Source organism: Molothrus aeneus, chromosome 17, assembly GCF_037042795.1.
Source record: "Molothrus aeneus isolate 106 chromosome 17, BPBGC_Maene_1.0, whole genome shotgun sequence".
NCBI lineage: Eukaryota > Metazoa > Chordata > Aves > Passeriformes > Icteridae > Molothrus > Molothrus aeneus.
Genome location: NC_089662.1, coordinates 43,185 through 68,386, shown reverse-complemented (window position 1 = coordinate 68,386; position 25,202 = coordinate 43,185). Strand labels below are relative to the sequence as shown.

Here is a 25,202-nt window from a genome sequence, read left to right as displayed (position 1 = left end):
GATATGTTGGGCCCAACAAATTTTGAAGTTTGTAAAGCCAAACTGTAGATTATGAACAACAACAACAAAAAAAGTTCAGAAATTCAGTGTTAGGTTTCATCCACCAGGTCTTCTCCTGGACTGAAATTCTCCTCTCTCCTGCCTGCTCATTGGCAGTATAATGTACTGGGGCTCTGGCACAGGGACATTAAGGAGGCCTGCCCTATGCCTTGAGAATGGCTTCTTTTGTAGCAAAGAACAAAGCTGGAGCCACAGGTAGCTTTGCACCTCCTGTGCTGTGCCTGAATGCTGAGACTTTGCCAGAGGCTCCCAGGGCACTGGAGGAGGGTGCATGAGTGTCCTGGATGGTAATTTCTTCCCTCTGAAACCTGTGATCTTTTCTCCCAAGGCTCCTTTGAAGAAAATTCCTATCAATAAGCTTGTAAAGAAAGAAGATGAATATGAAGAGGAAAAACCAGAACTGGAAGAACTGGATTGGTGGTCCAAGTACTATGCATCCCTGAAAGAGCTGTATAACCAGGTAATATTTTGTGACAGCTGCCAGCAGAAGGGAAAATGTGCTGCACTGGTCTGATGACGATATTTTCAACCATATTGAGTGTCACAGGAGCTCTCCTGGCATGGATCTGCAGGAAGATGTGAATTTTAGTGTATCAAGCATATTTAAGGTAGCCAGGTATCAAGCATCTACCAGGTGGGCTGATTTCACCAGGAGGTGGGTATTGAAACATCCCTGACGCACAGTGCTCAGCTGGTGTGAGAATGAGGCAGCTTCTGTTGAGGGACTCCTGAAAATGTGAGGTTGCTGACTTTAACAGGGACTTTCATACTGCTTACTCTGTCCTAGTTATGTACTAGTATGTGTTATAGGAGCAGGTCTGCTCCAAATTTCCTTCCTTGCACTGTCAACTTAAATTCCAATAAAAGAAGCTAGAAGGAGGATCTGGGGAGAAGAAAAAAGTCATTAAGACACTCGTTGAATGCCATCCTGCAATGATGTTATTGCAGAATGATTTCAGCTATGTCTTACTTACTCTGCTGGCAGGAAAATGTCAGTGTTCTGTGCTTGGAAGGAGAAGCTTTTTATGTCAGGGATCTGAGGTGACTGTGTGTGTTTCAGGCATGCAGTGATGAGGAAGATGCTGAGAATGATGACCTGAATGATGCAGGTGAGCTCTCTAGCAATACCTCACTCTTTAGTGGGGGGAACCAAGATTTTATACCATCCCAGAGGGTACTGGACTTGTGAGAATGGTGTCTATGCAGACACCACCCTTGCAACATTCAGCAACAACAACATAAAAGTGAGCAGAGAGGCCGAAGACATTGACAAGGGCTATCAGGTTATTTCAAGTTGAAAACACCAAACTTTCCTGAAAAAAAATTGGAAAATAGTCAGAAAAGTCCTGGAAAATAGTGGAGTCTTGTAAAATGGTGTTAAAGGAAGTGTTTTCCTGTGTGAGAAAAATGAAGAAAAATCATCTGCGGGGATCATGGGATTGTCTAGGTGAGACCAGGAAGCAGTGGTAGGATGGAGAGAGGATGATGGACAGGAAAAACTGTCCAGCATCTGGGAATCACTCTGTGCTTATGGGGTACTCACGTGGGGTGCAGGTGAATCAGGTAACAGGAGATACCAGAGGAAATGGACAACAATAACAATCTTTTTATGATCTGAGAATAGTGTTACAGCTGTAGGTTCAGGTTTGCAGAGGTGTAAGCAGTGACTTATATGGCTCTGACCTGGGAAAGTGCAAAGTATAAAAATGATGTAAATCATCACAATTTAAGGAGAGACTTTGAGGGTACCTGCCTGCCATTAGTGCTTGAGGGATCTGGAGCCTTGTGAAATGAGACAAGCACACACCCACTCTGTCCTTGGTTTGGTGGTGCCCCTGAGAAAGGTCTAGACACAGTCTCTTTCAGCTGGCTGTGCCGAAAGCGGCACTGATGCTTCAGTTAGCCACCCAAACCAACAGGCCAGCAAATAAGCTCTCATCCAAAGAGGAAGGTGGACTCTCCTCTGTGCCTTCCCTGACAGCACCTGTGAGGTGGCCCAACCACCTTCCTTCATTTGGTTTCTGCCCAATTCCTGTCTAAATGGCGGCCATGCAGCCAAATAGGCAGGTAGGTCTGTGCCAATTTTTGTCCCCCCACCCATCCAGCCATGCTGTGCTGGGAAACTGGAGATGCTGGAAGGACACCTGTTACAAACAGCAATAGCTCCAGTTGTCGTGACAGAGGCCAAAGCCCTGGGTGAAAGCAGAAACTGTGGCTGGGATGATTTCATGTAGAGACACTTGATATGATGGGCAAAATCAGAGTGTTTCCTAATCTCTTACCATCATTTCTAGATGGAGGGAATTTAAATGCATCTTCCATTGACATGGAAGCAGAGGATGAGGCAGTGATTGAAGCTGAACCTGCTCAACCCAAGAGGAAGCTCATTGCCACCCTTCAGGTGATAACTGGGGTGACCTAGTCACTTTCAGCCCTGGCCCTTCATCCATGTCTTCCTCACCTTCCTGCAGTGGAAGTTATGCTGGGAGGAGAACCTGCAGTATGTGCTGAGGCCACACCATTGCTTGCCTTTGATGCAGCTAGTAAGACCTTGGAGCCAAGCTGAGATGTGCATCCACATCTAAGGCTAGCCCTAGGGACATGCAGGAAAATCATTAACATCCTGCCCTGAGTAATATAGAAGTAAGGTAGGACTAGGTGAAATGATTGAAGCAGAGAAAGGATGGTCTTTCTGACTCTCCTTTCCTTTGAGATGGCAAGAAAAGGCCCACAATTACTTTCTACTTATTTCAGATCTACAACTCTGAGCTGGAACATGAGTTTGGTAATTTTGAAGACTGGTTGTGTATTTTCCCCCTTCATCGTGGCAAAGCAAATGAAGATGAAGATGGAAATGAGGATGAACATTATGTGGGAAAGTACAAGGTACTGTTTAATTTGGATGACATTTGTGCTGCTTGTGGAAGAAGATCCTTATAACCTGTATTTCAGAGCAAGCCAACACCAGTGAAACCTTGCAGAGTGCATGGGTGTGCAGTTTGGGCTGCAGCACGGCCAGGGTATTGTTAGTGCCTGTTGAAGCAATTGTACTTTGGTCCTACTGTTTTTATCTTATAAATCCATCCAATTTAGATTTTTTAGCTTCTACATGGAGAAAGCATGAAGCATAAAGGACTCATTCTGGTTGCAGCCTCTGGGTCTATCCAGTATGCATATATGCATATAAGTATTATATAAGTAAGCTTCACTGGTTTTAAGGTTAGGAAAACTTATTTAAAAGAGGCATCACCCTCCCATCCAGGAGCTCTTGAAGACTCTGAAATATCAACTACAGAAGTTGTAGCTGTCCCTAGAAAACATTTGGTGTCCTCTGTCTTTGGCAATCCAAAGTGTCTAGAGGTGCTCATATCTGACATTGGCAGAGGCATGACAGCCTGCAGCCTAAATTGCAAGCAGGGATTGCCTGGGACATGTGGACATGATTTGACCTTTGGAAAGCACTGTCCCCATGGGCACAGGGTATCTGTGGTCTGCATGGGGGAAATGGCTTTGATTTTCTAGTTGGCAAGTGAAGCTGGTGGCTCCAATCCTTTCTGAGATATTCCCATGTATATCCAACTGTTCCTTGAAAAGTGTTTTCTGCAGGGCTCCTTCTATGTCTACCCCAGTGAGGAAGCTGTTATAGAACCCAAGGTCTCCCAGGGCATTCCAAGGAACAGACCCATCAAGGTTCTTGTAAGAGTTTACATTGTGAAGGTAAGTCTCTGGGGGAGGTGACAGTAATGCTTGGCGGTCTCTCCCCTCCCTATGGACCTTCTGCCATTCTCTGCTCAGTAAATGTGAGCAGTGGCACTTGTGAAAAATGTGATGCTGGCTTGAAGCCTTTGCCAGTGGAAGGCACCTACCTCCTGTCCATGGAGAGTCTTCCATGCTTTGTAGCTTGAGGATGGGCAGATGGGCATTTCTTGGCTCCTCACATCTGCCTTGAGATCATGAGCAAGTAGGTGGGTCCACAGCTAAAGATATTAATGGCTCGTAGAGGAAGGATTTGTGTGGGATCGAGTGCCTGTTTCACTGCTGGGGTGGTTGCTGGAGGGACCTGACCAAGCAGGCTTGGGTGGTGTCAGGCCTGTGCAGTGTTCCTTGTTCAGGTTGCCCTCCACAGCTGTGTACAGCAGTATCTCTTATATATTCCAGGCTACAAATCTCTCTCCAGCAGACCCCAATGGCAAAGCAGATCCCTATGTGGTGGTGACTGTGGGGAAGCAGCAGAAGGACACTAAGGAGCGATACATCCCAAAGCAGCTCAATCCTGTGTTTGGAGAGTATGCAAGAAGGTTTCATCTAGTGGGTTTAATAAGAACAGTGCAAATCTGGGGCTTGAAAGGTGGTTCAGCATGTAAGGTCTTCTGTTCCTTTCTGATGGAGAATCTTGTGCTTTTACACAAAGCCCTTGGGCATGTCTCTTGCCTCCAGCTAACTCAGGAGCCATCCTGCTTTGGGTTAGGAGGCGAGCACACCCAAGGACTTGATTTAAAATTAGATGCCAAGCATTCCCTAACTCCAGGCCCTCTATCCAAGCCATACATTCCTGGAAAAGTAATTCCTTTGTTTGAGCATGCACACTGAAAATGCCACATACTGAATTTAGAGAGAACCAAAGTTTATCAGAGGCCTTTAAGTTGTCAAATACAGTTCTTAAAAATATAGGATTATTGAAGCAGAGCATGTGTTTAATTTCCGTCCTCTTTGCTAATTGTGTTTTCCCTGTTTGATTCTGTCCAGAGTTGTAGAGCTGACAGTCTCCTTTCCCATGGAATCAGAACTCACTGTGGCAATATTTGATCATGATTTGGTTGGATCTGATGATCTGATTGGGGAGACCAAGATTGACTTGGAGAATCGATTCTACAGCAAGCACAGGGCCAACTGCGGAGTGGCTATGCAGTATGACTTGTAGGTACCAATGTGACACATGAGGGCCATAGACATTCTTCTCACCTGCCACATGTGCGTAACAGAGCTCCTCCTGTTCTGTGAGACAGAATATGCATTTGCAGGCGCTCCACAGATTCGCTACAATTTACATGGATAACTTTATCTCTTTTGACCCCTACCACCTTCCTGTGATAACTCTAATTCTTACTGCAATCTAATATACCTTGCATAAAATAGCAAAAAAACCTTTTCTATTCCTTACACAGTGGTGTTCTGTGAGAAAAGTGCTTGCCTGACTCCGACCTCTTTCAGAAAGTACAGCCGTTTGTCTGGCAGCATTTTGTAAGCAGCAACTCAGGACATCTGATTTCCTTTGGCCTTCTTCCATATGGATTCTCCAGATCTTCAGCCAAATATCTGCAAATTTCTCTTCTCCTACCCTGCTACTGAAAAATCAGCTGTGGGAATGGAGCTGAGTACCCAGCACAACTAAAAGTTGTTCTCACTTAGGAGCTGCATCTAGAATTGCTCCTGCTCCTAGCATTGCTTCTGCTGCTCAGAAGCTAATAGTTCTGTGGGGTGCAAGTCCAGCTTGTTTTCTGTCAGGAAAGAATTTGTTTAGATTTTCATTCATTAAGACTTTTTGTAACCTCTTTAAGCCCAGTGGAAATCTGAGCAGGGTTCTAGTGATATAGCCTGTGCTTTGGGAAGGAAGGCTGTTTCACAGCCTAGAAAAGAAACTTAAGCTGAAGAATTTTCTGATGTTTTCTTTTTCCATGCAGAAATGGCTACAACATGTGGCGAGATGCTTTTAAACCCACACAAATCTTGGATAGCTTATGCAAGAAAAACTCAATCCCTGCTGCAGAGTACAGATGGGAGGAGATCAAAGTGGACAATAAAATATTCAAGGTCCCTCCAGAGGCTTTTCCTGAAGGTACAGAGGGCTTGTTACACTGGTCCCTTAAGCAGCTGCCTGTGCTCAGCAATGCATGTTTTGGTGGGTAGTCTGCTAGCCCACAATCCTCTGAGGTGTCTAGGCTGGCTTCCCCACTAGGTGCCCTGCATGGCTCAGTTTTTTGGGTCACTGTGAGGTGCATCCTTGGTTCAGTGCCCTCATTTCAGTGGACATTGTTGCACTGGGAGAAAATGTGATCCAGGCCATTAGATACCAAAGTGGCTTCCCCGGCAGTGGGTGGAATAAAGTAAACCTATTTTCACAGCAGTGCGGATCATGGAGGTTTGCTGTATGCCAACTTATTCTGGTGGCTGGCACTATCACAAAGCTGTACCTTCATCTGCTTATGATCACTAGCAGCAAGATAATGAAGTCCTCTTTGGGGTTATGTGTGTTTTGCAGTTTTTTGGGTTGTGAATTTTTTTTTTTGGTTGGTTGGGTTGGGTTTTTTTGTGGTGATATTTTTTGTTTGTTTTTCTTTAATGTTTTTGGGGTTTTTTTTGTTTGTAGATGTTGTTTTGTTTTGTTTTGGGTGTGTTTTGGGGTTGCGGGGAGGGGAAAGGGAGTGTTTTTTCAGTCTTCTTTCCTGTCTCTAGCTGGCTTTGTCTGTGATGCTCTGTGCTTCCAGTGGCTTCAGGTGCCTTGAGTGATTCCACACTGCCCCTCTCTAATGTTGATCTCCACCTTGTGGGCAGCTTCTGCTTCTCATTTGCTGTTTTCTTTCCCTCTACCTGGCATTACAAACCCTGAGCCAGGGCTACAGATATCCAAGAACACATCAACCTTTCACAGTCTCTACCAGCATTGATGGAGATCTTCCCTCAGCAAAGGCCAGGCCCTGCTGCTGCCAACACCTGTGCAATTGAATCCAACCTTGAGGAAAGACTAGAGCAGATGTAGCCCACATGTGGATGGCTGAGTACTGCAAGGAATGCTATATAGCCTGTAGGAAGGATGATCCCTGGCCTTACCTGCTCAGAGTGAGGACACCTACATGTATGGCCAACTTTACTTTCTCCTTGTTTCAGTGAAACTGTTCCTCAGTTTTCTGGTGGTTTCTATGACTTATGCAAAGAAGGGAAAAGAAATCCTACTCAGGAGAGGGCAAAGAGCCTCCAGAAGCCATTCCTCCTTTTTTCAGGTCACTGGATAGCTGGGGAGGGAGAAAGAAGGTGTTCTCCTGGTGTTCCCTGACAGCTGGCTCTTGTTCCAACACAGCTGCAGCTGGTGCCCTGTGAACCTCCGCTGTGCTTGAGCACTGCTTGAAATGGTTTAGGTCTCAGACTGATATCCAAGGGGCAGTGGTGCTCCATAAACCCAGGAGTGAGTGGGTCATTATGGCCTCATCTGTTGGCTCTGGCTTATCTCCCATCAGCAAGATTTGGTCTTGAAGTGCCATTTGGCTTTGCTGTGCCAAAGGAGTCAATTACTAATTGTGTTCATTAACGGAGAGCACAGCTGCATGTCTTGAGACTGGCAAGTAATGCTTTCCAGTAGCACTTCTCTAGCAAAAAATCATCCATGGATCTGTTGGTACTACCACAGAGATGTGGGGACTTAAACTGCCCCAGAGGATCACGTTCTCCTCAATGTTCCTTGGATCTTTTTCCCAGGGCCAGAGTAAATTAGTTTTTGCCCTTTCCATTGCATTTCTCTTGGCTTGTTTTTTTCCTGCTTGCCATTTCTGTCATCACTGCAACATACTGAAATCACTCCCTTTATCTTTGCCGTCCTGCTTCTCCCCATTTGTTTTTCTGGAGAGGTGCTTGTTTGCCCAGTCCATCATCTCCTGTTGCTTGTGATAGTGACTGATGTCCTGACATGACTCTTGCTGACCAGAAGCCTTCATTTTCTCCCTGGCTGTGTCCTGCTGCAGAGGCTTCTGTGAGGAACAAGAGAGGAGTGGCAGATGAGAACTTGTCACTGGATGTTGAACATAAGGCTTTGTACGTCCTGCAGCACTGGGAAGAGATGCCAGGATATGGGTACAAGCTAGTACCAGAGCATGTGGAAATCCGGTCCTTGTACAACCCGGAGAACCCCGGGCTTGTGCAGGTGAGATGTGTTTCCATGCTAAACCTCAACGTTGTTTCAGGGAAGGACCTTCTGGACAACGGGTTTCTAGCCAGCTGTCTGGTCGCCTGTGAATCTTACATATTGTCCCCTTCCTGGATGGGTGACTGGAGTTGTGTCTATGGATGGCTGGCCCAGCTATGAAGTGAGGACATTGGCCATGGTTGTCCTTTGCCCACACCTACCCTCTGACCTCTCATGATGCTTCTGAATACCCTTTCCTCAAGGAAACTCTGTCCATTGATGTTGTGTTCACAGTGTTGGTGACCCAGAGTTCTTCCTGTCTCCACAGGTCATTTAGCACTGGCTCCGATGAGGATACTGTGTGGGTGGCAGTAGATCTGCTCTGCTTTTGAGCCTTGCCACCATGCACCCCATGGGTGATGGTATCCTTGCCTCTACCTGTCTCCTCTGCACTGTCCCTTATCACTGCTGTTTTGCAAGAGCCTTGTTCTCCACCCTTGGCTTCTCCATCCTTAGTTTTGTGCAATGCAGCCATCTGAACTCACCGTTTTAGTGTCCTGCACTGAAATCTCCTGTTCTCTTGGGTACTGGAGGTTTGAACAAAGCAGAGTCCTGCAGTCATGCTGGCTTTCTTTGGCATTGGAAATGCATGAGTCAGACCTATCGCTTCTTAGTTTTGTTGGTTTTGCTTAAGCATTGCATTACCATATGCTCCTTATTAAGACAGAGGGACATGTTTACCTCTGAAATGGATTCAGTGTAGGTGAAGTTGTTTTTCTTGGAGCAGAAATAAGCAGTCTTTCATAGCCTTAATTTTTTTCCCTGTGTAAATCAAATCTCATGTCACTCTCAAGTGCTGGGAATGGAGACAACCAAGCAGGGGCTTTCTGATGAGAACTTTCCTTGCAGGATCAAGCCTTTGCTCCTTGAAGAGCTGGAGAGTGGTCTGTCTCTTGAAGTGTATTTGCTCTCTTCTCTCGTCAGGGCTCCTTGCACATGTGGATTGACATGTTTCCAAATGATGTCCCTGCACCACCGCCTGTCAACATCAAACCACGACTGCCTGTCAGGTAGCACCTCTGGGGATAGGCCTGGGGCTGGTGGGCTGCAGGGAGGGTCAATGTCCCTTGCCATGGCTGGTGGGATGTGCCACAGGGCACTGGCTGAGGGTCAGTGCTAGTGTGGCATGTAGACCTCTTTCCTCCAATTCTGACCACAGGATGTTTCCATGAGTGTATCATGTTGGGCCCTAAGAGCTTCAGCTGCACAAAGGTTTGGGGAAGGGCAGGTCAATGTCTCTATGGCTGGACATAAAGGTAATAGAAACCCAGGCCAGAGCTACTCATCAAACTCTATTCTGGCTAGTGGACAGATGTCCTTGGGAGTCTGGAGAAATGGAGTTGAAGGAGGAAATCTGCTGTTTTCAAGGATCTAATGGTACTTTTGAGATGGAGGATCCAGGTTATTCTCTGATGTTCACCTGAAAGGACAAGAGATAATAAACATGAATTTCAGCAAGGGAAACTCTAGCTGACTATAGGGAAAATATTTTCCCAGTGAGAGTGAAGCTACCCTGGAATAGGAACAGATTGACTCAGATGTGCTGGGATGTCCATCCTTGGTGATATTAAAAACTGATGCAGACAAGGCCCTGCACAATTGACCTACTATGAAGCTAGAGCAAGAGCTTGGAGCAGAGGCTGCAGAGATCCCTTCTTGCCTAAGCTTTTCTGTGCTCCTATGGCTTAGTAGAGCAGGGTGGATTTCCCATGCAACAGGGATTTGGTTTGCAAAAGCTACCTGTATTGACTGTGGGTGTTTGTCTTGTAGGGTTGTAGTATCCAGAAAGGGTTTTGTGCCTGGCAGTGAGACTGCTGGGCTGTGTTTGGCGAGAGGAGCAGGGGGAACCACACTGCTGGGAATTTTCAAGTCCTGCTGCTCTGGCGTTGTGCTCAGGGCTTGATCTGCCCTCCCATGCACCAGGGACAAGGGCATGTGTCTCACCTCTGTGTCCTTCCCACAGCTATGAGCTCCGTGTGATTATCTGGAACACAGACAATGTGATCCTTGATGATGTCAACCCAGTAACAGGAGAGCCTTCCAGTGACATCTATGTGAAAAGGTCTGGTGGGAATGAGTGGGAGGCCAGAGCCTGGCTGACTTGCTCCCTGCCCTGGCCCACATGCTCACTTGCCTCCTCTGAACCTCTGGTGTGAGGTGCCTACTCCAGTCCTCTTCATGGGCTGCTCTAGCCCCAGAGATGTTGTCCAGGTGTTGCTCTGGTTTGATCCTTTCCTGCTACCCCATGGTGTTCAGTGCTTCCATCCTTCTGCTCTGCCTCTCAGGCTGGCTGACAAGGGTAGAGGATAACTGAGTTTCTCCTGCAGCTGGATAAAAGGTCTTGACCATGACAAGCAGGAGACAGATGTTCACTTTAACTCCTTGACTGGGGAAGGCAATTTCAACTGGAGGTTCATCTTCCGCTTCAATTATCTCCCAACTGAGAAGGAGATCACCTACAAGAAAAAGGACTCTGTCTTCTCCATGGAGGAATCAGAGTTTCGGGAACCGGCTGTTCTGGTCCTCCAGGTCTGGGATTATGACAGGATTTCAGCTAATGACTTTCTAGGTATGGTGTTACCTGCTGGTAGTGGGGTGACCTGTCCCTTACCTTGCTGGAGCATTTCCCTGGGGTTCAGCTGTCTGAGAAGGGACACTGGGACCATCAGATCAAACTCTTCAGCTCAGCAGTCATCTGGGCTGGTTTTTCACACCTGAGCTACAGACAAAGCCTGGAGATAGGCATGTCCCCTACACAGACATGTAGCACTTACATGCTTGTCCCAGGGCCTTGGTGTATTTTTTCAGGGCCTGTCACATCACAGGACTTCCAGGTTCTGCTTCCTCACAACCTTTCCAATAAACTTGCTTGTTTTCTGTGCTCTTAGATATGCAGATCTCAAAGTCTGGGCTTAAGAACACTTTTCCCAGGACCTTATGTTGTGGGAACAGGGACAACCTGTGTGAGACTAGACAACCTTTGTGAGACTATTGTCACTTGAGTTGCTGGGACCTCAGAGCTCCCTGGATGCTCTGAAACTTCCCAGTAACAAAACCTGCTGAGCTGGGCATGCAGCAAGGCCCAGTGCCAAAACAGAGCTAGTGGTGATTCCCCACATATTATGCTAGCACAAGTACTGCTGATTGTCTCCCACTTCTGCTGTGATCCCCAAGATTATAGCACTCTGTTCAGTTGTTCCTCCCTTCTTCAAATATTAACCTCCCTACTAAAAAGCAGCCCCTTTCCCCTACTATCTCCTGGGCATGTTTAAACTCTCCTTTCATAGAGGCTCTTCCAGTGGTTCAGCCATGAGGAATTGAAGCACTGAAGAAAGCATTAACAATTCCAATGATTTCTGGCATATATAATCTCAGGAACTTCTAGACAGTAAGAAGCTTCTGCAGGGTTTATTGCAATCTCCTGCCCCAAGATGGGCTGGATGCACTGTAGGTCAGGTTACTTAGGACATTTTCTGGGTGGGTTTTGATTATCTCCAAGGATGGATTCCTAGCATGCTTCTGGAACCCATTTTCTTGGCTGCACCTTTCTCACAATTCTCAGTTTTTTTTACTTGCAGCATTTTGTGTCTGTTGCCTTAGGTGCTTTCATTATCCATTTCTGAGAAGGGTCTAGCTCTTTATCTGCTCTCTAGCTTTCTTTTGGCTGTGAGGGATGCAGTAAGATCACCCTCTTGACCTCTTCTCTGGACTGAACGTATATGTGTCTCTCACCCCTCTTGCTGTGGCACCTACTACATACTTGACTATCTCAGCCAATAAAAACTATTTAGTTGACACCTTTCTTGTATTGGGGGTCCAAAACTGGGCACAGTATCTAGATGCAGTCTCACTTGGAAATGAGCAGGGAACATTCACATCCCTTGTCTGCTTTTACCAGTACAGACCAGGATGTGGTAAGATGGTTTTGTTGCAAGAGCTCAGTGCCAGAGTGGGACAGGAGCTCATTCCGAGCAGGACAGAGGCACAAGACCAAACAGGGAGATGAACTGAGGCTGTTGCAGATCTATGATAAACTTGAAACCCTTAAAGCACTTATAATTTTAAATCATTATCATTTTATAAGTTTAACTGACATTTCCAGGAATTAGAGAGGAAGATCATCTTGGACATGTGAGGAGAGCAGGGTGGGACATAATAATGGGGTGAAAGTAACTCACCATATGAACTCACCAAACAGCCCTTATCAAAAATGAGATGAGACCTGGGGCTTCTGCCTCTCAGTCTCTAATTCCTAAGCTAGTAATTTCTTATGCATAATTTCAGGTTCTCCATCTGTAAATGTGCAGGGTGCTGCTAAATAATTGCAGCAGCTGGGACCTGCTTGTGGCAGTTGGGAGCATGGCAGAGACAGCCAAATGTTGTGTGGGGCTGACCTCAAGGTTTTACCATGTGGTCTCCTCTTCCCTGTGCCTGCAGGCTCCATCGAGTTGAAGCTGCATGACATGGTGTGGGCAGCCAAGAGCTCTGAGCATTGCACCATCAAAATGGCCAAGGGGAATGCAACACCTCGATTCTCCATCTTCCGATATAAGCGCATGAGGGGCTGGTGGCCCTTCATCAAACTCAGAGATCAAGAAGATGACGAGAGACAGGAAAGAGAGTACAAGAAGAAGAAGAAGAAAACGAAGTGGAGCAGCTCAGTCAGACCAGAGGACATGGAATTCACAGACCCCAGTGGGAACAAGTATTTCCTGACGGTAAGGTGGGGAGCTGCACTGTGAACACAGCCAGTGTTTTTCCTCTGCCTTGATATGGCAGCCTGTCCTATGCGCACACAATCTACAAGGGAAGCAGTGACCCAGCTTCTTCAGGATCCTGAAGACTTCTTCCATCTACTGCTGATCCAGCACTTTGTCTACCCCTGAGAAACCAGGTGCTGTGGCATGCAGAGGTGTCTGACTTCATGTATTCCTCTGAGCTTTCCATAGAGCTCAGCTCCATGAGGGGAGCTGTATTGGTTTAGGAATTTAGTATTCCCACTAAAACACTTCAGACCATGTTCTCCTCGCTCACTCCTACTCCAAAGCAAGAGGCATATGGCTCCCCATCAGCCAGTCAGGACAGCAGCAGAAGCTTGTCCTGGGGGTCTCTGCCTGCCCAAGACAAGCAGGTGCCAACTGACCAGGGACAGACTTGCTCCTGATACTCCTGCTACTGGACCACTGTGTGTCTCCAAGGGTGAATTTTGCTCAGTGCCACTGTGGGAGGGTAGAGACAAATCAGATAGTTGGGGAGTTCATTAAAATACAGTTCCTTGTCTGCAAACAGTTTCTTACCAGGCCACAGTTTCCACTGACTGTGAAGTAAGACTCTAGCCAATGGAGAAAAAAGCTCTGAGCCATCTCTAAGTGGAACTGGGAGAAAAATACCCAGTTGTGGCATGATGTGTGGTCATCGGGCTGGTTTGTGAAGCAACACATTCAACTGTGGCTCAGACATATTGTCCCTCCAGGGCAAGGTGGAAGCAGAGTTCCAGCTGCTGACTGTGGAGGAGGCTGACAAAAGTCCTGTTGGCTTGGGCTGAAAAGGGCCTGAACCCCTGGAGAAGCCCAAGTGAGTATATGTATTATCGCCTTTAGGTTGAACAGACAGTGCCATGTTCTCAGCAACTGTTTGTATGGAAACCAGGAGTATTGGCTTGTCTGGAAGCCAAGATCAATCTCTGGGGTCCTGGGCATTGGGGTCTGCAGGACCAGGACTGCCAGAGTTTCCCAGAGCTCAAGTGAGTCCACAGGACTTGAGGCTGCAGCACCTGACCCAGGATTGATCTAAGGGTGATACTCAAGGCAGCTGTGCCATAACATTGCTTGTACAATGGTCAGATCTGTCTGTGTGAAGGGATCCCTTGTGTACGAAGGTGAAGGACAGCTCTGGGGGCACTGGGGCACTGTTCCAGAGTCCCATCCTGTTGTCTCTAGTGTTTCCACAGGCAATCTGTTTACTGTAGCCCCTGGGCTGATCCTGCCTGGAAGCAGCAGGAAGAGCTAGTGATTCATGAGGGTAGCAGGACACCGAAGCAGAAGGGCCAACGTAATGTTCTGTGGATTGAGCATGTGCTTATATATTCTTCTCTTCCTGTTCTAGTCGGCCCAAAACAACTTTCAACTGGTTTGTGAATCCCATGAAGACCTTCGCGTTTTTTATCTGGAAGCGGTACAAGAGATACATAATTGTGCTGTTTGTTGTCACTGTTCTGACAATCTTCCTGGTTCTTTTAGTCTACACCATGCCTGGATACATCAGCGAGAAGATCATTAATGGATAAATGCTCTTCAGCAGAGACTATTCAAGGATGGGTGATTGTGGCAGGAATCAAGATAAGATCAGAAAGTTTGATGAAAACCTGCAGGTGCAGAGACAGCCTAGAGAGACAGAGACCTGCAGAAGTGAGCTTTGTTTTCCTTGTGAATAAAAACTCCTTAGCTACTCTCTCCAATGCTTGTGTTTCTGGAGCTGGGGGACAATCTGTTTCTTTGTGTGGTACAGGCTGATCCTGGTTCAGCAGTCCTCACTACTGCCCCTTTGCCCTTCCTCCTCAGTAGTCCAGCAGCAAGGACTACACTGGGACAACATGGGGTCATGAGTGTGCATCTGTGTTTGCTGTTGGGCTGATGTAAACTAAATGAGAAAATAAATTCATAAATTGTTCTTGGCATGGTTTGTGGTGCACCAGGTTTCCTGTCATCTGCACAGACAAGCCCTGACATGATCTGATCCCAGTGGAGGTGTTTCAACCAGGGTTTTGAGAGGATAGATTCCTTCTGAGTAGTGCAGGTGATGCTTAGTGGGACCACAGCTTTTCCAAAGAATTTATCTGACTATGCAATTTTATAGCAAAGGTGCCTGCATCATGGCCTTTTGAATGGGGCAGGAATAGAGCATGTTTTGTGGACAAAAGTGTCTGGGCAGAGCCAGGCAGGTAGATGTGAAGCAGGTGAGGACTCTGGCTGGACATGAACCCAGAAGTCAATGTGGGGCAGACATGATGTTCCCCCAGTGAGGCTTGAGTTAAGCCATGGGGTGGGGACCCCAGAATGGCAAAGAGGGAGGCCTCTCTCCCTCTAGGGGACCTTTGGGCTGCAAGGTGGGGTGAAATAGGCTGCAAAGGGCTCAGGTCATGCAACACCTGCTTGGGGCTACAACAAAGCCCTGGGCTGTGACAGTGCTGCATCGCTCCCTGTTTTTCTGCAGGGCCTATTTAGTGGGATGTTGCCTTCATAAATAGTGCCTGGTCCTCTCCGGCAGTGCCCAGTGAGCCCCAGCAGCGATTGCTCCATTCAAACAAACTCAGTACACTCCAGCACATCCAGTGCACACCTCCAGAGAGCCCTCTTGGCTCTTTCAGCCATGCTCAACCACATTTCCCACCACACCACCTGCTGAAATGCTGGCATTGGTCTCCTTCTCTTAGTAGATAAAGCTGGTGGATTTTGGTGTCCTTTCTCTTGTTGGTTCTGCTTTCCCCGAGGTCTGGGCCGGCGCAGTGGCTGCCGCGGCTCCCACAGCTCCTGGCCGACGATCTCCTGCCGATTGTCGGATCTCGGACCAAAACGAAGAACACTTCAGGATAAAATATCCAAAAGCTGCTGGAGGATTCCTGCCGCAGTTTCGCCGGGCCAGGGAAAGGGGAAAAAAGAACTTGCTGCTTAGGCTAACAAAAAACTCAAGCTAGCTAAACAACAAAGTAACGTCTGGTCTGCGTGGCACCCAGCACGCTCCGGAGCGAGGCTTTGAACAAAGCCCACGGCTCTCAAGGCTCCCACACCCCGCCCACTGACCCACCTTAAAGTTACAGCAAACTTTTCTGGGCATAAAGCCAAGACACGCAGGCTTCCTCAAAATACTTCGGTTTATAATTGCTGCTATGTGCCAGGGATCTGAGGTGTGTGTCTGTGTGTACAAAGTGAAAGGAGGGTGGGGCGGTGTCTGTTCAGGGTGTGAGTGCGAGACACGAGGTTCCGTCCTGCCTTTGCTGCTGGCAGCAGAGTGACCCCAGGCCTCTGCCCCAGGCCCCTCCAAGCTCCTCCAAGCCCAAATGACCATGATTCATACCTGCAGTTCCCCTTCCTGGTCAGCACCATGGCTGCCCTGATCTCAGTGTGCAGCGGGTGCAGGAGTAATAGCCTCTCTGATTTGGCCTTATCATAAAGCAGAGCAATAGGGCTCAGGAGCTCAGTCCCTGGGTAGGGACCGGGTGCCCGAGGTAGCTCGCTCATGCCAAGGCCGCGGGGCTACCATCTAGCAAGCATGGTGATTATCAGCTCTATAGTGATTGCAAGCTCTTAGGATTTCAGCTTTGCTTGCTAGGTAGTGGTGCCCCGGGCTTGAGGCTGCAGCAGACGGAGAGATAGGAGAAGGAGAAGGCGCAGGCTGTTCCACGAGGATGGCTTTATTTGGGGAGGTCTATGAAGGGTCTCTGCTCTTCTTCTTTCTCCCCTAATGGGGTACAGTATGCTTCTTTTATAGGGTTGGAAAGGATCCAAGCTTGACCAATGGTGAGGGGTTAACATGACATTGCCTTACAGGGTTACAGAGATAGGTTAAGGGCGGAGGACAGGGAAACAGGAATTTTCTTTTGCTGTTTCAGCATTCCTATTGTTCATATTCTCCATGGTGCTTTTCCTAAATCTATGGGGTTTACTACACAGGAGGACTTCAGGTCACCCACCACCTCTGCTTTCATCAGCCACATGGACTACTGCAAGGCTACTGACAACAACATGGAGAAGAAGAGCAGGGGTGGAGTGCTACAGGGATGCAGCCTAAAGGCATGTGACAGGTTATGGTGGCCAGGGGTGTCAGAGACTGCAGATGGGTCTAAGGCCTGACATATTTGGTGTGTAGTTTGGTCTGTAGCATGTCGACAAAATAATGTAGAAGAAGAACTTATTGTTAGTTTGTAGGACTAACCTTTAGAAATGCAGCCTGTATTAGTCACCTGGTGGGATTTATCTTGTGAAAGGGAAACAATACAATAAAACTGTTGTTGGCATGGAAGTGTGGTCATGGGCCATCGTGATCTCATCTCATGCATTGACCCCATGTGAGATGATGTTGATGGCCACTCCTGAGGAGGAGATATGGGGTGTGGTCCTGGGTTGGAGAGAGAGGACGACATGATGCACACCATGTTGATGCAGGGGACATCCTGAAGGTGTGCTGCCCTCCTGCCTCTCCCGCTCTAGAGCCATGTTCTATCACCTTCTACTGCTTGGCAGCTTCTCCAACATCCAGGGGTCAGCATGTATTTATTGCTAACGCGACAAATAAAGTTGACTTGCTTTCCTGTTCTAACTGTGTCTCGAGTTTTTTGTGCATGGGCATCTTCCCAAACCCATAACACCAGGTGACAGGCACCTGTTGGCTGAGGACAAGAGCAAGGGGGGAGATGTTTGTATGGGAAACCTGTGCCTAGTACTGGTCCCACACCATGGGTTGAAGAGAGGACAGCTCTCATATGCCCAGGCAGGGTGGCAGACTGAGGGCTGAGGCAGGGTCTTCCACAGCACAGATCTTTGACAAATGTGTGAATGCTGCCAGGAGCAGCCCCAGGGTGTCCAGGATGGATATCTGGAAAGCTGGAGCCTCTGGGTGCATTGAGGAACCAGCCTCATCCCAGCTGATCTCAGCAGTTTGGGAAGAATGGCGGCAACAAAGGGTGCCAAGCACGTGATGCACAGCAGCTGCACCCTAATGCTGGCAGCTCTTGGAGCACCTTGGAGCTGCATATCTCCCACCTTCTGGTAACATACTTCTCATTCAAACCTCCATGCTATGTCCTTCTGCTTCCTGGCCATGTGTTGTATTGCACTAAATAGTTTTATTTAGTGGCTGTCTTTGTATTGGGTGATGGGAAAAAATGTTACTGGTCACGTGGATGGTGTATTCCTCTCCCTTTCGCATGGTTGCTCCCTCACACACTTCCCCCCCCCCCTTCTGTATTCATGGATGGCCCCTCCCCTCGCCCCTCCCCAATGGCATCCCATTGGCCATGATCATCTTTCCCCGCCCCCTTTCCGTGGGGCATAAAACTCCACTGCAAGGGGGCCACACCCTTTTTTCCTGCCTGGGTGGTTGCCCTCTCCAGAAGTGTCCTGGCCCAAGCCAATTAACAGGATACTCGCTCCCACATGGGGAAGAGCGCTTCTCATCTTTTATCTTCAGCACATGCAGGTCCGTGTGGGCTTGGGTTCTAGCTAGCTGGAACCAGACTCATACAAAGCCCAGAGAACTACGGATTACTGCAGCCATGTCCTCTTCCCCTGCTGCTGCTCTCCACCCTGTCCACAGTCCCTGCCCTTTCCAGTTCCCAGACTGATGGTGTGTTTGTTGCTTGCATCATATCATGGTGGAGGACCAGATTGCACTGTGTTGCCTAACAGTGGATGTTGCTGTTGTCCACATGTGATGAAAGGTATTAGATGACCAGCCTGATTGTTGTTGTGCCTGAAAGTCAAGGACCCCATCTGCACATCTGATCGAGCACAGTGGAACAGTCTGGCCCACACTGGTTCCTCCAGGAGCCAGATCCATGTTCTGGCCATGCTTGGGATGTGTCACCCCTTCTTCCTCGGAGGAGTAGTTTAGGAGGTGACCAGAGGCCAGGATCAGCTCAGTTCCCACATCTGCCAGTATTTATCCCCTTTAGTTTTGACCTGAATTGGTGTTGGCCCTAGCAGTTTCTCTTTTCAGGAGTGCTGTGATTCCTTGGCATTGACATCTTTCTGCTAATTGCTGGGAATGCTATCCCTGTATTGTTTATAATTCCAGGTTTTTAGCTGGTTACAGAGTGAAATTTTGGACATGGAGAAGATTGCAGTGTCTACAGTGGCCCTCCTTCTCTGGGCTGCAGGAGACATCTTTCTTCCTGAGGACACTGCAAAGGCAGAGCCCTTTCCTTAGGGACACCTTGCTTGATCTTGAGATCATGGTGAGCAGCACTGCTGGCTCTGTGCACAGACCTGCCCTGGGAAACTGAGATCCCATATGATGCACCTGCACATGCCTGGGTGCAGAGAATCAGCTGCCTCCGTAAGGATGCTCAAGCAGAAGGAGGCATCTTCTGGATCCCTCTCTCAAACTCCCCAGAGATGACCTGCTACTTCAGCACCTCCTCTGGACACAAAACCTCCCAGTCTCTCATTTTAGTTCTTCACACCATTGCCAGGGGCTTTGGGATCAGGTCAGTGGAACTAGTTTTGGTTTGTGTCTGATGAAGAAGTTTTCTCCTTCTTTGATTCCTCCAGAATCAACTGCTGCTCTGCAGGGTTCACGGTCTTTATAAGTGTGGTAAGGATTGAGCACACTGGAGCTTGGGAAAGCAAACAACTGGAGCCAGCACCACAGAGGCTGTGCTGTCCCTAATTCCTCCCACCCATGTTTCATTCTCTGTGTGATCCAGAAAATGTGCTTCATGACAGCTCAGGGCACAGTCCCTGCCTGGCTCCCCAGTAGTGGTGCAGAGGCCCTTTGAGCCTGGAACCAGTAAATACAGACCCTTTGCATTTTCCAGTGCTGTTCTAGTTTGAGTTTCTAGATCCTTCATCTTTGTGCCAAACTTCCTAGCAAAGCTAAGTGTTGACCTCTCCTTGGATAAAATAATCACTGTTCAGCTTGCACTGCTTTTTCACTGGCTATACTTTTCTAATTGCTGAGCACATTTCACAGTGTTCTGTCCCCTCTGAGCGAAAATTACATCCAGGTGTGCAAGAGTCCTGGCGAGGTGCTGGATGTACAAGGCTGTTGAGAGCTCTGCGTTGCTGGTGTCAGTGAGCCATCCCAGCAGGACACACAGAGGCTGGAGGGCAGCTCCACTCCAGGCAGATTTTCCCACCCAGAGGAATTTCTTAATCATTAAATTCCTGATTTGGCCTTGGGAACCTGACTGGGGCATTCAGCTTCTGGGCTGCATGGAGAGGCTGTGCCAGAATGCCAGAGTGGCAGGTACTGACGAAGAAGGGACAGCAGCTCTGACCTTACTGTACCACCCACAGTTCTCCCCCACAGCATGGTACAACACTGCCTCTTCCCTTCACAGTTGCTGCACTTGCAAAAAGCACTGGAGAGGCTACTGAGACCAGTAGCATCACCTTCGCCTGTTTGTGCTCAGTGGAGTGGCTGCTTGCAAGAGTACAAAAGATTAGGTCATAGGAACTTGTGACTGCCATCAGGGAAAGTGTGGGGTCTCTGGTAGCCACCCTGTGGGGAGAGGAGCTGGCATTTCATGGCATCTTCCTGTCTGGGAGAACCCACATCTGGGTTTCCAGTTGCACTGGCGATGGCTTGTTTGTACTTCCCCCTTTAACATGGGGTGATGGTTCCTGGGCTTTTAGAAGGGACAGGCTATTAGAAGGAACAGCAGGCTTCAGCCACCTAGGATCATGCAGATTCTTGTTGCTGTTATGTAAGAAATGACACAGACTCATCAGAAGGCTGGTTGGCACAGCATCTCGCTTTACTTCAAATTCTCTCTTTTTATACACTGTTCCAATACAGATAGACCAGATTTGTCAATTATCAATACATTTCACCTGATTGGCTAATTAACAAAATGCCTTTCTTATAAACAATCTCTGAGAAAAACAGGAAAACGAGAGTAGGAGAACAACACCTGCCAGTTGTTTACAATAGGAAGTTATCATTGTTTATCTTCAACTCCCTAAAGTCTCACAAGCCAATTCTGGGAAAACTTATCTGTCGCAGACAACTTTTATGAAAAATCCTTTCCTTAGGATTTTTCCTCCTGAGAGGCCTCAGGAACAAAATGTATACAATTGTTATCTGCTGCTGTGGAATGCAACAGGTGGATCTGTGATTAGTCTCATAGAGTTGTTTCTAGTTAATGGCCAATCACAGTCAGCTGGCTTGGACTCTGTCCGAGACACAAGCTTTTATTATCATTCTTTGCTATTCTATTCTTAGCTAGCCTTCTGATGAAACATTCTCTTCTATTATTTTAGTATAGTTTTAATGTAATATATATTATAAAATAATAAATCAAGCCTTCTGAAACATGGAGTCAGATCCTCGTCTCTTCCCTCAGCCAAGAACCCCTGTGAACACCATCACACTTATCTAGTTTTCTCACTCTCTGACCAGGCTGTCACATCCACAGATTCTTCCATTCTGTTCTGTCTCCCATCTCTGTTGGTTGACTGGACCCCTGGGACAGCAGTTTTGCTGTCTGGGACGTGTATTGGGGGTCAGATCTGAGCACAGATCTGAGGCAGCCACCATGGTGAGCAGGGATGTCCATGTCTGTTCTCCAGGAGATGCAGAAAATGGTTTCTATGGAGAAATGGAGCTAGTGCTGACACATAGCAACTGAGGGAGGCACAGGGTGCTACTGTGAGAACATGAGGGATTTTCTAGTAGAGAGGGGACACCTCCACAAGCCAGCTGTGTTCTCTTCTGACCCTGGGATGAAGGCTGCCATGAAGCTCTGCTCTTCGCTCTTGCCTTGGGCCACAGAAGCCAAGTCCTGTGTCACTGAGCACTTAATGAATTCCCTGAAGAATGGAAAGCCCTTTTCCCTCTGACCTTAGGCTACATGAGAGCTTTTTGATAGAGAACAGATGTTATTTCTGGCAATGATTTAATGCCCTTGAAACTGCATAACCCCAGGACTGCTAGGGTGGGAGCTGCATGGTGCCTGCATGGCCTCGGCAGGGCAGAGAGGGTGTGGGGCTCCTCTGCCCCAGCTTCTCTTCAGGCATGGGGAAGAGGGCTCACTGCTAGCATTGTGCACTTGGTAGGTGAATGTACACCACTTAGGATGGGGAAGCTGGTGTTTGACTCGTGGCCAGGGTGATGATGCTTTGCTGCTAGTTCACAGGTCAGTTTACAGACCCTAAATATGTTGCAGACAGAGAGAAGTTTCTTGTGCAGCACATGCTTCCAGCCAACCCTGTCTGGCCTGAAGTAAATGGTGGCAGTGGCAACAGCAGAATACAGCAATAACATCATTGACCACTTAGAAAAGGAAATTAATATTGGGCTTTTTCAGTTCCCTCAGGGTGGGTGAGCATCCAAGGGGTGTCCTAGGAAGCTGGGCAGAGAGGGTGGGTAAGAAGGCATCCTGTGGTGCCACTGCCACTGGTGTTTGTGACACATCACTGCAGGTGGCTCATGGGCTGCTGTTACAGAGGTACACAAAGGTGGTGCTGGCCCTGTGCCCTGTGCTGCTTGTCCTGTGGCATTGTTTCTGAGCCCTCACAGATAGCATTGGTCCTGTTGGGTTCCCTCCCTCCTCCACACCCCTACTGCCCACTGCACTGCCCCTACCAGCAGCTCTGCATGGTTCAACACCCACTAAAAGGCAGCCATAGGGCCTCTGTTGACAGGTGCACACCACGAGTTCTCAGATGTAGTTCAGTGGTGGCTGGTGAGGCAATGGGCAGGAGCTTGTTGGTCTTCCCAGGCTCCCTGAATCTGTTCACAGTGGGGCAGGGCCAAGAACAGATATGATGGGGATAGAAGGGATGCAGAGATCCCAGCTCAATCCTTCCTCCCCTTCATACCCTGCCCCCTGGGCTGTTTTGCACCCTTTTCGTAACATCCCATCTGTTTTTGATGTCCTTTCCCAGGTCTCTCCTAGGAAAAATGGGGCTCTGTCTCCCTTTGGGCTACTGGTGGGGGTGCTAATGCTGCATGTCACTGTGCTTGTTCCCCTAGACCCTGCAGGGTCCCAAGTGATATCCAGCTCCAGGCCATAATTCAGCAACTCATCAATGTCTTCTGGGCCCTGACAGTTGATGGGTGGGACCCATCTCACTTCAGGACTTGTGCAGTGGTGGGAAACTCCAGGCAGCTGAAAGAGTCCAGTCATGGGCTGCTAATTGACACTCATGACTGGGTGCTGAGGTGGGTGACCTAAAGGGACTTGGTCTCTCCCTGTCGTCTGAGAACCCTAGCATGCCCCAGTCCCTGTCCATGCTGTTGAAATCTGCCAATACAAACCCTGTGAAGGAGGTGGCTGGCTGACTCTGATTTCCGGAGCCCTACATCCTGGGACACACAGGCCTTGTGTCACCCATATCCACTCTTTGCTGGCTAGGGTGGCCTGCTGTCCCTGTCTGGTGGGACCAAGAGCCTGGGAAGATGCACCTTTGTTTTGGGACACACCATCCTGCTATCCTTTAGGATGAATGGAGCAAAGATCACTGGCTTTGCGCTGGATGTTGGCATGAGAACAACCCATCTCTTCATGTGTTGCATACAGGTAAAGCCTTACAGAATAAGAGCCTTGTTACCCTTGTAAAATCATAGATTAGGCCTGCTGCATCAGCTGGGTGCACCTAATAGCTAGCCTAGTAAGTTACTGTGAGAAAGGAATTGTACCTGTGAAAATAGAGGCTCTAACCGTGAGAATAATTCTGTACCCATGAAACAAGAAAGTAAACATCATTAGAGAGGAAAGTTTTTGATGGACACATACACTAGCAACTACTAAGCAATGAACTGATTTGCAGTAAGTTACCAATTAGAATGAAACATGATGCCCTTTGAACTGCGATAAATATGATAAATACGAACTGTGAACAATAATGATTGGGCTATTGTGCATGAAGAAAAGAAGTGTCTTGTCCATCTCTACAGTGACATTCATGTACCCAGAAGAGTGCAGTGAACCTAAGACCTGATCCTTGTCCCCTTCAAACCTCTGGGCCTGTAGTGGTTGAACAGTGTCTTCTCCACTGGAGAACTCACACGGAGTGTCAGCACTGGGGGATGTTGTCTTTTGTGCTGGAAACCCTGTGGATGGCACAGTGTGATCTGGGGATTCTAGTGCTCACTGGAGACCTGGCATGAGTCCTGATGGCACAAAAGGTACTGAGCATCCTTCTGCCCTGCACTTTGAGGTAGTTGCGCATTGACCTGTCCCCACAGGGCTTAGGCAACCTGCAGTACCATACTCCTATGAGTGGGATGGCAGCTGTGCCCACATTGGGGCCATGAGCTTGATGCGTCCCTTCCTACAGCCAGGCCAGGCGATGCTGCTTGGCCAACTCAAGGGGTGGGAGATGCCACTGGGCTGGGTGCTGGGAGACAATAAACAACCCTCTTCAAAGAAATGGGCTCCCTCAGCAGTGGGTGTACTTACTACATGATCACTGCTTGCCTCTGCTTTTGCAGCACTGAGAGTTAAACAGTTCAAAGGAACAAGGTAATGGCTCCGTACACTCCAGCTCCTCAGGGGCAGGCAGAACTCTGTTGGGCAGTGAGCCAATGGCTGCACTGTGTTGGGCTGACTGTCCTGTTCCAGCATGGAGAGCACCATATCACTCCACTCCCCATCCAGATTTTGATCCTGAGCCCAGCTTTCCTCAAGTACATCCATGACAACTGGACAGAGCATCATGGGTGATAGCCCTCCACTGGCTTCACAGCCCTGCTCTTTGCCTTGCACACCTGCCATTAGGTGAGCACAGCCAGTGGTACCAGATGCTGCCACTGTACCTCTCCTTGCACTGCTTGTCCATATGCTTGTAGGATGCCCCAGTGTCCACATGGCATTGGCTCTGGCTGGCATGCGCACAGGTCTCCATGTTTGGCTTTGGAGCAGACAGTGAAGGGAACTGGCATCACTACTGGAAAAAACCCACTGGTCTGGAGCCTTTTGCAGGACAAGAGCCCATGACACTGATGTTGAATTCAGCCTCACTGAGAGACAGGAACATGAAGGCAAGATTGTATTTTACAACTGATGCATTTCCAAGAAACTGGAGCCAGCTGTTTGGCCACGAATGGGCCAAAGGATACTGCCAGCAGCTGTCCTGGCTCTTTAGTTTGCTGTTCCACCCCACCACCTGGGCTCATAGACCCTGCAGTTCATAGGGTTTCAGTACTGCTTGTGCTGGTCCTACCAGCTGGGTACTGTGGGTGCCATTCTCCTATGGCAGTAGCAATGTTGTGTTTAGCTGGACATAGGGTGGGCACAGTTCTGCCCAAGCTGGTTGGGAGGGACAAAGGGGAGATGTTGGGGCTGGAAGTGGGCATGGAGCCTGTAAGCTGCTGTGTGTAGCCCTGCAGGGCTGTGAAGCCAGTGGTGGACAGCAGCTGCTCAAATATGGCTGTCCACATGACAGAGCTGGTATTTCCACCCACAGATGGCTTTTGGGGGAGGTCTGTAGTTGGTCTTAGGAAAGGAAGATGCCCTCCTCACCCT

At 48.3% G+C, this 25,202-nt stretch overlaps 1 protein-coding gene and 1 pseudogene across 1 annotated transcript in view; both read left to right on the top strand.

The window, feature by feature from the left end:
* The window catches only part of LOC136563826 (fer-1-like protein 4), a 39,185-nt gene extending 24,495 nt beyond the window's left edge, over nt 1–14,690 (top strand). Inside the window, 15 exon segments of the mRNA XM_066561452.1 lie at nt 389–520; nt 1,121–1,169; nt 2,355–2,461; nt 2,815–2,946; nt 3,667–3,777; nt 4,219–4,346; nt 4,807–4,977; nt 5,742–5,896; nt 7,794–7,972; nt 8,939–9,024; nt 9,978–10,076; nt 10,342–10,583; nt 12,452–12,732; nt 13,488–13,588; nt 14,120–14,690. Coding sequence (XP_066417549.1) covers nt 389–520; nt 1,121–1,169; nt 2,355–2,461; nt 2,815–2,946; nt 3,667–3,777; nt 4,219–4,346; nt 4,807–4,977; nt 5,742–5,896; nt 7,794–7,972; nt 8,939–9,024; nt 9,978–10,076; nt 10,342–10,583; nt 12,452–12,732; nt 13,488–13,588; nt 14,120–14,300 — 2,154 coding nt within the window. The 3' untranslated portion in view covers nt 14,301–14,690.
* A 5,273-nt stretch (nt 14,691–19,963) lies between these two features.
* LOC136564074 (CMP-N-acetylneuraminate-beta-galactosamide-alpha-2,3-sialyltransferase 2-like) lies at nt 19,964–24,741 on the top strand (annotated as a pseudogene).
* The last annotated feature ends 461 nt before the right edge of the window (nt 24,742–25,202 follow it).